At 48.3% G+C, this 14,376-nt stretch overlaps 1 protein-coding gene across 5 annotated transcripts in view; it reads left to right on the top strand.

The window, feature by feature from the left end:
- The window catches only part of LOC144159500 (uncharacterized), a 33,016-nt gene extending 19,085 nt beyond the window's left edge, over positions 1-13,931 (top strand). For all 5 annotated transcript variants that reach the window (XM_077691028.1, XM_077691029.1, XM_077691025.1 and 2 more), the window contains 5 exons: positions 1,192-1,364; positions 3,506-3,697; positions 4,367-4,507; positions 9,849-9,989; positions 12,045-13,931. In XM_077691028.1, coding sequence (XP_077547154.1) covers positions 1,192-1,364; positions 3,506-3,697; positions 4,367-4,507; positions 9,849-9,989; positions 12,045-12,134 — 737 coding nt within the window. In that variant the 3' untranslated portion in view covers positions 12,135-13,931. The remainder of the gene's footprint in view (positions 1-1,191; positions 1,365-3,505; positions 3,698-4,366; positions 4,508-9,848; positions 9,990-12,044) is intronic.
- Positions 13,932-14,376: the final 445 nt, after the last annotated feature.

Below are 14,376 nucleotides of genomic sequence, written 5' to 3'. Positions count from 1 at the left end.
AAAAGTGAATATCTCTCTCTCTCTCTCTCTCTCTCTCTCTCTCTCCATGTGTTCATATGGCAACATAGCCAGTAAAAAAATTGTTTTCCCTTGTGATTGACCTAGTGACTTGCACATTTTCACCTTGTTATGTTAATCTCAGAGGTTCTCACAACATCATTGTGAATGGCAGGTGGGAAACCTTTGAAAGTGGTAGCTGCAGTCAAATGTTGGAACAGGAAGGAATGCGAGGACAGAACCATGCGTAACCGCTCGTGGAACTGGCAGTTCTGGCCATTACAACTCGCTGAAGCTCGTGTTACTTTTGGCAGCAGTGGTGATGGGCTTAGTCTTATCTTTTAAACATAGGTGACCTGGACTGTGAGCTGTATTTCTGGAGTCCAAACATTTTTACTGTCTATCCACAATCTTGGTAGCACTAGCTTGCTGGACAGCGTACATGGTGTGAGGGCACTTTTAGCACTGTCATACACAATAAAAGTACTGTTGGCAACTCCTGTTAGCTTTAAAAGAATACTTTGAATGGTTTGTGCCACAAAATAGGTAGAGGGTAGACGTTTGAATTTTTGAGGATATGAGATTAACAGAGTTCCTGCACTTCCGTCTTTGTATACTTCAGTGATAACACGAGATAATGGGCAACACATCAAAGAGAAATGCATTATCGGCCCTTTTTTTTTTAACCGTGTTGTTGTTTTGCTGTTGCTCCATACAGAATATTCTTGCTCCAGCCAACCAAGGCAGTTCTACTCCGTAGTTGCCAAGCACTTTGTATATCATGCACACAAGGTGTTGAAGTGAATCGCCTTCCTCGTTAACTTTTCTTTTCGCAATTCTTAGCATGGTGTGGCAAAATAGTTATAGGAACACAAGTGGGAGTTGTACGCATTGTCCGATTACCCTGCCAGAAAATTTAATGGATTGCTAGCATTTCTAACTTGTGCAACCTGTGCTCGAAAGTTGGCATTAAGCACAAAATGGGCGAAGATCAGAATTTGTGTGCTTGAGATGGCATAAAAGCACATTTCAAATCGGTGGGACACCGTTACGGTAGTTGGTGTGGCGTTTGCAAAGGTGCAAACGGTGTTGCGATGGAGAGGCTTACTGTGAGTGGTGGAAAGTTTTGTGAGGGCTGCTTGAGCGGAGTGGCTGTGAAAGAGCGCTTTGTTCCCTGCCCACGGTACCGTGCAGCGACGGAGGTGAGGTGCACGGAGCAGAGCAAGGGTGGGCTCAAGTACGAGCTGGTGCTGGCCGACCCCTGCACTGAGTCCCCCGTGCGCAAGCCCATCAGCAGCAGCCCCCCCAAGAGCATCTCTGCCGAGGACATCCAGAAGAAGCTCAAGGAGGCCGAGGAGAGGCGCCAGGTAAGAAGAGGACGCCCGACATTCCGAACCCACCTCAATGGGAAATGCCGCCTGCCCCGTCGGGGGGCTACATTGGCCACATCTAAACGATGGCATCCCTCTTACCCTTAAAGGGACCCTGCAACGCTTACCGTCGACTACTCCAAATGTATTTTAATGTAAAGTCTATCATTCCAGCAATCTCCTCCCACAAGAATTATAAAATTCCGTTCACTATCACCGAAACTATGCGCGATGAAAAATCATGCATAATTGTTCCCTCTCAACTCGACCGCGGACAACGCGACAAAAGCTGCGCGCTCTCCCGGGAGAGGGGGGCAGCTCGTGACGTCTTCTCTGGCGGCCTTCGATATATGACAGGCCGGGGAGTTTTCCCCTTTTCTCCGAAACGTGGAGGGGTCTATTTCCGGTTAGGTGCCTCAAAAAAAGCAGGCATGGCTGCCTGCTCGCAAGCGCGCGCTCGGGCTAGTAGGGCGTCTTTGAAGCAATAAACGTTTGTTGTCAAGTGGTCTGGTTGAAAGGGAAGTATTGAGCTCGTCACTCAAAATCTGCGCACACTCAAAACACAAAAGAAACGGCAAAACTGTGCCTACAGGATCAGGCATAGATGTGGTTCGCACACAGCGCCGACGGCAGAGGATCGTCACAGGAAATGGGAGAAATTAGCCGCGAAGTTGACCAGTTACAGCCGATCGGACAGCCATGGCCCGAATGATGTCATATAGGCCATGCTAGGGGTGCATAATGAGAACTGAAGAGAGTGCGGTCGGTTTTTCCGCGTCTTTCACAGCGATTTGCGCACTCACCGCTTCAAGTGCACGTGTAATATTTGGCTCAGGTATTCCTGGCAGTGTAATCTAAATGTCGCGCAGGTTTACTTGCACTGCTCAAAGAGTGTTACAGGGTCCCTTTAATTCTTGCACTGTGCATTACCTACCATAAAATTCTGAGCAAGCGCGCCCCCCTGCAGGCTCTCCCGGAATGGCACCAAAATTCAAAATGGCCACAACCAGGGTGCTGGAACAAAACTAGAACTTGAACTTAAAAAATCACAAATATTTTCGGCCAGAACTAGAACAAGAACGTGCCGTTATTTAATGGAGAGTTTTAGCAGTCCGTCCGTTTTGTCGCGTACGTAGCGAACGTGTTGACCGGGACCCGTCAGGGCACTTGGGCATTCGTCACGGTAGGGGGATTAGTTCCGCTGGCCTGCCTTCGCCATGTCCGTGCCTCCTCGCCCTTCTGCGCGCGTAGGCGCAGACCGGTCCCGGTAAACCCGGTAACAACGTAACGAACGGACTACTAAAACTCTAATATTTCGTTGCAGAAATGAAACTGAAAAAATTTATTTTGGTTTTTGGTTGAGTGGCAACTTGAGGTATTCCAGGGTTCATTTTAATTTCCATGCAGCGAGGTGGGAAAATGCCGTCTGTTCGCTGGCATATTGTCTTTCGTCTAGCTGGCAATAGGGGACGCTGGTGTAATCAAGGAAACGCCTCCTCTAGAAACAGTTGTGCCATGAGTTGTGGTAGGTCGTCGAGAGATGGTGCCAGCTAGTTTCCGGTCTGGCGGTGTGGTCCACTCAGCTGCCGGAAAAAACAAGCACCACAGGCTTCTCAAAGTAGAGGTATGGAATACAAGAATTGAAAATGTGTTTGTTATTCATTCAGTAAAGTTGACATTTAGATAATTCAAACATTTTTTTCACTCCCTTGAGATGTGAAATAACGAGACTTTACTGTAGCTACAAGTCGTGTTGCACTTGTATGCAAGTGGTGCCAGAGCGCAAATGAAAACATTTCACTGGGGGCGGAAAGAAGAGTGGCGGTCGAGGCATTCCTATCTTTAACAGTATTTAGAAAAAGACGCTTGGAATATGGAGGTGCACCATGAATACTCACCAATTCTTTTGCAGTTATCCCTTCGTCTGGATGTGTAGGGGGGGCACTGAACGTACTGATATTGGTCCTTTGCTACCTCCTCTCATACAATCTGTTTTAAGATTAAACACTAAAGTTTTAAAGTGGGCCATGAGGAGACAGATTGTTTTAAACTTGTAACAATAATGTCACTGTTGGGAGAGTTACGGTAGTCTGTAGGCAACTGCCACACATCATTGATTGGCCCTCTGTGTGACGCAGTCACTGGAGGCGCAGAAGCTGAACCAGCTGAACGAGAAGCTGAGCCGGCTGGCCGAGGTGAACCAGAAGCGGGAAGGATTGGCCGAGGAGTTCCAGGAGGCCACCCGCCAGAGCTACGAGAAGAAGATCGAGGCCTTCAAGGAGAACCGCGAGGCCCATATCAAGTCCATCCAGGAGAAGCAGCGCGAGCACGTGCGTCCCCTCTTCTGCTTTTTCCTCTCTTGGCAGATTCCACCGCTTGGTGCGGGAAAAAGAGTACTGCGGAAAACTTTTCTCTTTCAACCGTGTATTAAGTTCTGCAGACTAAAGGGTATGGCATCTGTTTTTCATATTTCGTTATGTGCTTCCCTAAAAGCTAGAGGAAGCTGTGAGGGACGGTATAACCTGTTAATGTGTCTGCGTGACACCAAGAAATGGAGGAAGACCATTGTTAGTGAAGAAATGAACTAGCATGCTGGTACTTGATCTACATGCTGCTAATAAAAAATGTTGAGGCAATGCGAAGTGAGATAATGTTGTGTTCTAGTGAAATGTAAACGTTTGCTATGGAAAAGTGGTTTTCTACGTATTGTAATTTTGTATTTGCAACTTCGTACGGTTTTAAACTGTGTGCAGCAATAATTTCTCCTTCATTTACGGATTCTGGGAAGAGAAAAGCCAGCCAGTATTTTGTGGTCGAACAATTCGATGTTTTGCTGGATTTTTTTTTTTTCTATTGAAAGCGTTAGCACAGATTGGTCATCAGCCACACTGGCAAGCCTAGCAGTCAAGTGTACAACTAGGGGAGAAAAAAGCAGTGCACGTGGGAAGGTGGTAGCTGCGAGTGCTCAGGGGTCAAGGTGGTCCTTCCTCTGCTTGCAGGTGAGCCGTGTGGAGGAGGTGCGTCGCTCGCTGGACACCCAGACGCAGGAGATGCTGGCCAGCATCCAGAAGAAGATCGAGAACGCCAATGAGGCCCGGGAGGCACAGATCACCGCTCTCCAGGAGCGCCTCAGGAATCACGTGGGTGCACCGCTTGCTCTTGTGCGAACACGTCGCAGCACAGTGCATGGGGCTGGGTTTGCGGGCGAAGATTTGCCGGTACAGCGGTAAAAGCACACCCTGGAGCTGCTTCCAGAGCCTTGACAATACGCCTGGTCACATGTCCTAACTTGCGCTTTGCTTACTGAGCTCACTTGGACAGGCCCTGTGGCGTCTTGCGACTTTGGCTTGTCTGGCCGTCGTGTTTGAAAAGCTAGTTTCTGTGGCAGCTTTGTACTGCTTGGAAGTTTTTCTGTGTCAAAGGTTCGGGCCTGTTTCGTTCTCGGTAACAGTACTTTTCGCTATGGATTCTCACCGTAACGTTTCAGTTGAAAAGAGTTCACCTGTATGTACACATCTTCGTGTGGACCCAAGCATTTGGCACGTTCCACAAAAAGAAGAGGAGTGCGGTTGTAGAAATTGATTTGATGCGAGGGCGCTGGTGTTTAACGGGGGGCGTGGCCTTCAAAAACAACTTTTTTATTTCTTTGATGATATTGATTAAAATCAGCACAGTAACTGAAAATGCCTCTGTGATAACACCATAAAAATTTCAGAGGAATACTGTGAAAACATTTTTATTTCTAAAATTGTCTTTCTGTTCACCTTGTACCGAGCTTCAGCGGCTTATAAACGTGGTAGAAAACTTGTTCGAAGTGCTTTGCATTCCCAAATGAATGGACAAGGTCATGACATTTAAGATTTTTATATTTACAACACAATTTTTTGTTTTGTTTTCAGTTTTTCAGAGGTGAATGTACAACGGGGCATGTGAACTGTGAAGGACTACGCGAAGAAAAAATTTACAAAAAGAATATCTTGAAAACCAAAAGTGTCACGTCTGTTCATCAAGAAATGTAATGCGAAATACTGAATCAAAATAGACCTAGCAGTCACGAAATAATCGCCGGAACAAGCGATGCAAGTGGCAAAAAAAAAACTGTTTTTGAGAAAACTGCTTTCAAAGTAGCCTTTCGTGTAAAGCGTGAACCTCTCTCCCTGAAATTGGAGAGACTTTTACAGCCTTTCTCTTTCCCCAAAACATCATTTTCAGCTCCTCTGTAAAGAGTACATAGCCCACTTAGCAGACCAAATTTGGGGAGATGGCTTTCAATGCAAAGTTAGCTGATTGGCTGTATCGCACTGGACAACTTCCCTTTGCAGTGTTGTCACCATGGCAACAAGTGAAGCCCTCTTTTTTTTAGTTAAATGTGAAAAGTGACTGTCAGCTTCTTTTAGGTTTTGTACCGTAAAAACCCGCGTATAATACGGACCCGCGTATAATACGAGGTGTAATTCGGGGACAGCAAAATCAGAAAAAAAGTTTTCATCCGCATATACAGTGGAATCTCGGTCATACGAATCTCAAGGGGCGGCAAAAATATTCGTATCACCCGAAAATTCGTATCATCAGAAAACGAGAAAAAATGGAAATGTGCTGCGCATGCGACAGGCGGCGGCAATATGGCGTCGGCTCTTGCCGCGAAGAGGTGCAGGTAGCTTCAGCAACCGCTTCTAACCTTTTGTTAAAACGGAGCTCAATGTGTAAATTAAATTGCTCATGCGGGAAAGGAGCTGACAGTATGGGAGAAGCACTATAAAATGTCATCTACGCCAAATCTCCACCGCGGAGGTGGCCCAGCCTGAGGCGCGCGTCTCCCTATTGGCGCAAGTCGTGAGGCTCCTCCCAATGCAGTTAGCGGTAACCGAGGCAGAGGCTGGCGCCTGGGTGCCGGGCTGAATTGTCAGCGCGGGCGTCAAAAGAACGCGCGCTCATCGCCGACGCGACGCGCGCACACGAACTCAAGCCTGAACCGCATGCCATTCGGGCGCGTCGGCGTTTGCGCGCGCGTTCTTTTGACGCCCGCGCTGACGATTTCGCCCCCATGTCGGATTTTACATCGCTCGTAAAATGACGCGCGACGCGCGCGGCAGTGGGAGGAGCCTGCCGACTTGCGCCAACGGGGAGGCACGCTCTTCATGGCGGCAGTTTGAAAGCGCTCCGGACAGCCCGCTGGCTCCGCCGGTGATGTTTAGGCTTACCACGGTGGCGGATATTTGATAGGCGCTTTCCCTAGCCGCGCGGACGATGCTTTACAGTGTCGTTTTCAGACTCATCAGCTCCCTTAATTCATAAGCAACTTCTTTTGTTCTTTAAAGAGCGGTCAGAAGCGGTCGGTCGAGCCACCCGCCCTACTTCGCGGCCGTTGACGCCGCCATGTTGCCGCGGCTTACCGCGCCGCGCGCCGCATGCGGGTGGTATTCGCGGTGGCGTCAGCGCGCCTGTGGCTTGCGCGGCGCGTTTTCGTGAGCAGAAAACGCTCCATGCAGTTCACGCTTAATGATTTTGTGCCTGCGTGCGACCAAGGCCACACGGCCGCACAAACACTCCCGCCTCCCGTCCACGCCGCAGTCATCTGCTCGCGGCTCGCGTGTTCGTATCACCCGCACCGGGTGATAAATGCGAACGGATCATCCGAATTTTTTTACATTGCGTACAATGCATTTTGGCCGGGGAATTTTGAAAATTCGTATCACAACGAAATTCGTATCAACCGAATTCGTATCACCGAGATTCCACTGTAATACGAGGTAAAGAGAACAGAAAACATTTATTTGCACTGCAGATACCCTTCAGTCATTGTCAGTTTTCGCTGGCACTGTCTCCCGACGATCTTTCAGTCATCGTCACGTTCGCTGCCGCTGTCTTCTGAAGTCGCCTTGTTGGAAATGTCTTCCCACAGAAAGTGGTCCTCAGTGCCATCAAGGGCGTTCGAGATGCCGCATTTCTTAAGAGCTACTGACGAGCTCCACTGGGATGCTGACCCACGCTTCCGCGATTCAGCCACAAAGCACCGCTGGAGAAGCCCGCGTCAGCCATCCGGTAGCTGTCACTTACGGGTCTCCTGACCTCCTCCACTCTTGGTAGCAGGACTTGATGCAGTCTTTGAAAGGCTTGTTGATGCAAACGTCTAGCGGTTGCAGCTGGGATGTCATTCCTCCTGGAATGACAATGAGTTCGATGCGGGGTTCGCGCCACAACTTTTTCACGGAATCGGCCAGGTGGCAACGAAAGGCGTCCAACACGAGCACTGACGGGTACCCCCAACAGTGCTCCAGGCCGCCGACACCACACAGACTTTATCCAGTCAAGCACCAGTTGCTTTCTCCACCCGCGAATGCTGCCTTCGGTGACGCCGAACTGCTGAGAGAAGCAGCAGCCAGCTAACGCCACCGCAAGATGGCCCACCCTCCGCTGAAACCGAAACCGAAAGTGCAAATTTTCGGCTGAAAACTTTGGCATCCACATATAATACGAGGCACAAATTTTACATAGTAAAATTTGGAAAAAAACCTCGTATTATACGCGGGTTTTTACGGTAATCTTGCCTGGAGCAGCAATCTTAGTACCTATACGTGCAGGTGTTCATTGCCAAAAGTTTGCATACCACAAGGATGCAAATGAACTGCGTTGAAGCTTGGTATAATATTCTGCATAACTCGAACTTCAATGCACGCACATTTTTTTAGTACTTTTGACATTCAAAGCATCCAATATTTCTCGCAGCACAGCCAGTATGCCCTAAGCCATAGATGTATGCATCGGTATTCATAATTTCCCTAAAAAGTTCACTGTTAAACGCTGCGACAGTAAGGTACCCTTTTTAAAGCAGAGAACATATTTTTATTCCTATATTCCTGACTCAAACCTGTTTGCATGATTATTAGAAGTGCACGAGAAACGTTGCCCAAGGAAGGCGATATAGGCGCATCGCGGTGCACGTTTACTGCAACATATCATACTTTGATTATCCCTGATATGGCTGATCAGGTCGCTTTTAAGACTGAATCTAACTTAGCGGGCATTAATTGCAACTACTGGCTATGCGGTGCGCGCCGCAGCGTTTGACGCGTCGCGCGTTTCTTTTCTTTCCCAAGGCTGGCAAGCCCACTGTCAAACATAGCAATAGCTAAGTGTGTAAACATCGCAAATCCAACTAAAAATTCAGTTCACAAACAGCTATCACAAGCGCGCACACGCGTGACACCCTGCGGGGTCTTGCAACGGTAGTCACGTGCACCACTGAGCATTCAATGACCTCTGCCTTTCGAGCCTCACAACTTCCCGTAATCTGGCTCGTGATCTCGGACATTCCCATCGCGATAACGTCCGTGTTGAATACCACAGACTGAATAGAAACTCTGCCGAACGAAGCAGTGAAAATGAACTCGGACACGCGCACTGCGCAGTTCAGGTGGCCACCGTCTTGTGTTTCTGCAGCAGCACCCGATCAGGAGGGTCGTTGTAGTGCTCCCCAATCGGAAGGCCAATAGTGCTTCAGCATCGATTTCTGGCTTTGTTTGTGCGCCGTTTCTTTTCTTTCGTTTGTGCGCTTGTAAATGAACGAAGATGAAAGAGGTGAGTGGAACCGGAAAGTTTATCGCTCAGCCGATCTAACATCAAAATGGCCGAGCCCAGTGGCACTGTTGCGGAGATACAGCGCTCCGAAAATTGCCATTTTTTCGCCATTTTGCGCTGATATTTTGTCATCGCGCCTGGCAAAAGTATTCTTTTATGCAAAAATGTCGCAGATGCACAGATTAGGAAACAAAGAAGCGGAATATGTGGCTTTTAAAGGATGTTTTGGTCATTTTTTCGAAGTTGAAAGCCGCGTCCCCCCTTAAAGTGTGCTGGAATCTCAACATACATGATTTCAACATACAGCCACTGTGGCTGGGCATCAGACCCATGTCTTTAGGCTCAGCAGAATGGCTTAGCCACTGAACCACCATGGCGGGTGCAGTAGAGATGGTGCCATCTCTAGTGCAGTGTTCGCCCAATCACGAAACACAGCACGGTAAGACCTCCTTAGAAGAATCTTGGGGCACCTGGGAAACATGTCTCTTGTAACCAAGGTCTCTTGTATGTGATGTTGCTACCGTGGTGAACATTGGACAACCAACCAAACTGTCTTTATTCGAGTATCTCTTGTGACATGGTTTTACCGTAGTAGTAGTAGTAGTGGGGATTGGGTAAACACTGCACTGCAGCCGGGGAGAGGTTATTGTGTTATACAGCTAAGAAAAATTCACCTATAAAAATGCTCACATGCCCAAGGCATCTGGCGAAAACAAAGTCCGATTCCAATCCACTGAGCCGTTGAGCTTGATGCGAACCTGGCTTTGGCCAGGGTCGGTTTTGAATACTTGTTAGCCTGGGGTTGGGTGTCTGGGCTGGGTCCACTTCTCGAGGCTAGCACTTGTGTCCACGCTGCAGTGCCTGCCCTTGTTGCTGCTCACTGCTGCTCATTGCCGTGTGCAGGACAAGCACATAGTGGACGTGCGCAAGCAGCTGGAGGACCTGGTGGACGAGAAGCGGGAGAAGATCCAGAAGAAGCTGGAGACGGCCCAGGAGAACCGTGCCGCCATCTACCGCGAACTGCAAACCAAGCTGCAGGAGAAGGTATGACTACAACTCGGCCCCGCCTCCTCTTTGCGCGTTGCCCAGTGCTGCTTGCACGGCACGACCAACCACACTTCGGACCTGCCCAGCCAGCCGCTTGTGCCTACCGTATTTATTCAATCGCAAGGTGCTCACGATTACAAGGCAAGGGTGCAGTTTGGATAGTCAAAAAAATCGCCATATATACCGTATAATGCAGAATATAGGTCGACCCCCTTACCGTGTAGCCGAAAAATGCAAAAAAAAAATAATTAGGTACCAACCATTGTTTTATTGAGACTATAACTTGTTTTGTCTCAGATTACTCATTTAAAACTGTCTGAAGTATCGTCGGACAACTGCTTCTGGCTCGCTGTCGCCCACAAAGCAGGTCGTCCTCGGTGCAGTCCAGGGAATTGCTTATGCAGCACTTCTTAAGCAAGAGACACCGCAGAGACACCGCACGACGCTAGCGGACAAAATTTGCCCCTTCGTATGGCAGCACAGGTGCACAGAGCAGCGCCCATGAAACGAGGCCTTCCGAGCGTTGCATACCGAGAGCTGCCCCTTCAGCTAACGCCGCTAGCAACACTTTTTTTTTTTGTGACACCGAACTGGCGCAAGGCGGACACGTCATTGGCCTTGGAAAACCCCCAACTTTTCTTTTAAATGCTGCTTTGAACTGGCATCAAGTGCCTAAACTCATTTTGAGCAAGAAGAAAATAGCACGCACACATTCGCCGACAGCGAGAGAAGCTACAAAACAAAGATGGCGTCGCGTCCGATTGATGGTGGTGGCGATGGTGCCTTTGGGGTTCGGATGGGCTCGATGGGCTGCCCGGTCGCCAGATGACAACTGCCAGTGACTGGAATATAGGTCGGGGGGTGACTTTTCGGCAAATTTTTCTGTAAAAAATCTCGACCTATATTCCGCATTATACGGTATATACATACTGAGCTTGAAATATAAGGATATGACTTTGACACCACGGATTTTGGACAAAGAACCTCACCTAATATTCAAATAAACACGGTACTCTCGTTCAGCACCCGGCCGCTAGGGGCAACTTTTGTAGCGTGCCGCGTACAGCAGTGGACTGGGTGGGAGTGTGTGCCTGTGTGCTTTTTTTATCTTTCTAGTGGTGCACAAATTAACACTTAACAACATTTCAATCCATTGATTTCATTTCATTTCAAATGGCATCATTTTTAATCAACAGAGATCATTGTTCAGCTAAAATTCTTGGACGTGTGTTTTAAACATGCAAAGATAGTTACTACCTCTCCAGTTGTACTTTTGTACTCATCAAAAACAGGCGAATCCAGCGATGGAACATTTACAATGAATTACTGTTAAAGGGACCCAGAAAAGCTTTGTGAAGGTGGCAATCAAATGCATTCAGGTGGTAGAACCCATAATGGGGGATTTTTTAGTCACGCCCCATACGTTGTACAGATAATTTGTAAACAATTTTCAAAGATAGCCTTTCTCAGCTGATGAAAGGCTATTGCGAGCCGATTGCTGCTGACGTTCGGCCGATCGTTGGCCGCCGGCAACGTCACTGCCATTGGCTTCCAGCTGCTCTTCCTTCTTCCTGCGCGATCCCGAGGCAAAGGTGGGTCTGCAGCGATTGACGCGTGCCTAGGCGCAAGAATGTAGCTAGCGTAGAATGGAAGTCGGGCGCCGCGATGTCACACGGCTATTCCCACTGTTTCCAGCTGCTTTGAAAGCAGCAGAGAGGGAGGAGGAATCGATCGGCAAGGGGGGAGAGGTGCATTTAATTGCTTCTGGCGCAGCCAATACTGAACGTAGACCAATAATTCCAACGGCATTGCATCGCTATATTGGTGCTATGCGACAGTACACGTGTTTTGTAACTTTTGCGAAAGGCTTTTCTGGGTCCCTTTAAGTTCCACTGGCCCTTGACAGAACGGTGGCGTTCTTCCGTTCCTCCCAAAGGGAACTAGTTCCAGGAACGCCGTTCCATACAACACTGCCTGGTACCGCAACATGTCGCTTGCGGGGAGATCATCAGACGAAACTTGTCTTGTCCTGTTTCTTCTCCCCTTTGCCAGGAGAAGCACGCTGAGGAGGTGCGTCAGAACAAGACCCAGTCTTCGGAGGACGCTCCCCAGCAGAACACTGAACAGACAGCCTCTGGCTGAGCCCCTCCGGGCATTCCTTTCCTTCCAGCCCAGATTTTTTTCCTCTCGTTTTTTGTTTGTGTGTTCACGTTGAGTGTATTTCCGTGTTAGAGCTCTTCTTAGAGTGCATAGGGCCTTTTCATTTCTGTAGGGCCTCTTGATTAACTTAGACCACATGGGTTTTGGTACGGCACACTCGTGTACAGGGGTGTTTTTGTACATCGCTTCGCATGTTTGGTGCCCGTTGGCAAAGTAAAAACCTTGTGTGGTCCAAATTAATCATCGTTGTCGTCCACCGTGGCAGGCCTCTTAAACAAGGTGCCTATTCAATGCATTGAGCCCGGAGTTTGATATTTTCGTTACTACCTCGCATAAGCACAATGCACTTCATTGAATAGCCCGTGTCTGACGGAAGTAGCTCTTTTTACCTCCTGTGTTTACAAGGTGTGCCTGTAATGAAGCTTTCAGGTGTTCGTGCACAGTCTGGGCCCAAGGAATTGTCTCCAGCAAGCTTCACTGCCTTATTTTTAACATAATTTAAGCAGCTGTCGTATAAGTATGTAACGTGCAGGGCATTTTGCACTCTCCCTGTATAAATTTTTTTGTCCAGCTTCAGCACTTGACAAAAATACCCAACCAAAGAATGGGCGGAGGTGTCGCAGTATGTATTTGCAGCTTGCCAGGCTTCTTGGCTCTTTCCCAACTTGTGGAGAGCTACTCACTTACGCGTTGCTCACAAGTTTGAGTAGTTTTTCGTAGACGTTTGGCTCAAGGGACAAGTACTTAGTGCAGGGCTTTTGAAGCTGGGTGCGTGCTTGATCTGCCTGCTGAAACTGGTCTTTGTGGGGGTAAAAAGCACGCAGCAAGTTTTCCGACACTTCTAGACTGAGGTTTAGCTTCAGGGTGGTTTGCGGGGCACACTAGGGCCCCCTTGTCGAAGTTTGTGCCATACACAGTGCGATCGATCTGCCCCGTTGCCTTATGTGCTGACCACCGTATGCAAACTGGACCAAACAGTGCGGTACTTTTGCATATATTCGCTTCCGTGAGTTTGTCGCACTTTTCCCCCCATTCAAGTTCTGGCAGCTTGAGTGAGGTTGAAGCTTTTACTAATCCTCAGTGTATACTGTAGCCTCAGTCACGAGTTGTCTGGACTTTTTGCAGCGAACACGTCAAGTCGATGTAAAGCACCAAACTCGTGTTTAGCGTTGATGTATCTGGAATTTCTGCAGCAGCACGGTAACTACATTTCTTGGAAGAGCCTCAACAATGTAGCTAAGATTTTTGGGAGGCTCGAGTGATTTTTTTTCGGCAGGATGTTGACGTGGTGTTTGAATACGGCTGTTGTAGCCCGGTTTATTTTTTTTCTCCCCCAAGACTTGTGACATTATTTGAGTCAGTGTAGTGTGAAGTTGCGTACGCCGTGCGATTGTGTCGCGTCTCCGATAACCCGTGTGAAGAAAAAAAATCGAACAAGTTTCTGTACGATGTTGTGAGAAGTCACTCTTGCAGACGGGCCTTGTGATAAGCTGGCATTCTCTTGCGGACTGCAGTGTTTGTCCTCCTGTGTGTGTACTGCTGTAACAGTGGTGTGTGGCATGGAAACATTGTGCGGTGCATGCAGTCTACTTCCCGAGAATGGTTGGTTTTGTCATTGCTGCCTTTTGCTTTTCCTGTTGCATAACAGCAAATTTTGTGAGCGTCCCTGTGCGCAGGCCGACACTGCAAACTCATACATAGTCACTTTGTGCGGCCTCTTCAATAGCGGCATTGTGTATTTTTTGTAAGTTGCGATCAATAAAACGGTGCGTTCAATGACTTCTTGTCGCGTGTGTATGTTACTGAGTCTTAAGGCACATTCCCGCTTGCTACTCTGGCACATCGCGTGTCGCGCAATCAGGCGGTGTTCGCACTTGCGACGCGCAATGATGCGACTGTGTTTATCAGAAGCAGAGCTGTTACCCAACTTGTCTGACTTCCTCGGTCCTTCAACCATTGGTAGTTAAAGGAAATTATGTTACACAAACACAACAAAAACAAGTAGAAATCACTGTAGAACACATGCTGCTAGCCTGGAATAGTGCCGAAAGCATTGCGGACTACGGGATGAGTAAAAAATAACGAACTCGAGCAGATTTTCAACATATTGCCGGAAGAAATACATACGTTTGCATTCACGTCCCACAATTTGTATCCCGGTCCACAAAGTTTCCTTCTTTTCACAGACTGAACTACTGGCACCATCAAACTCCACGGTGTTTAC

Source organism: Haemaphysalis longicornis, unplaced genomic scaffold (genome assembly GCF_048455015.1).
Source record: "Haemaphysalis longicornis isolate Haplotype H1 unplaced genomic scaffold, Haemaphysalis longicornis Haplotype H1 scaffold_10, whole genome shotgun sequence".
Classification (NCBI taxonomy): Eukaryota; Metazoa; Arthropoda; class Arachnida; order Ixodida; family Ixodidae; genus Haemaphysalis; species Haemaphysalis longicornis.
Note: the sequence above shows the minus strand (reverse complement) of the source record. Positions and strands in the feature narration are given on the sequence as shown.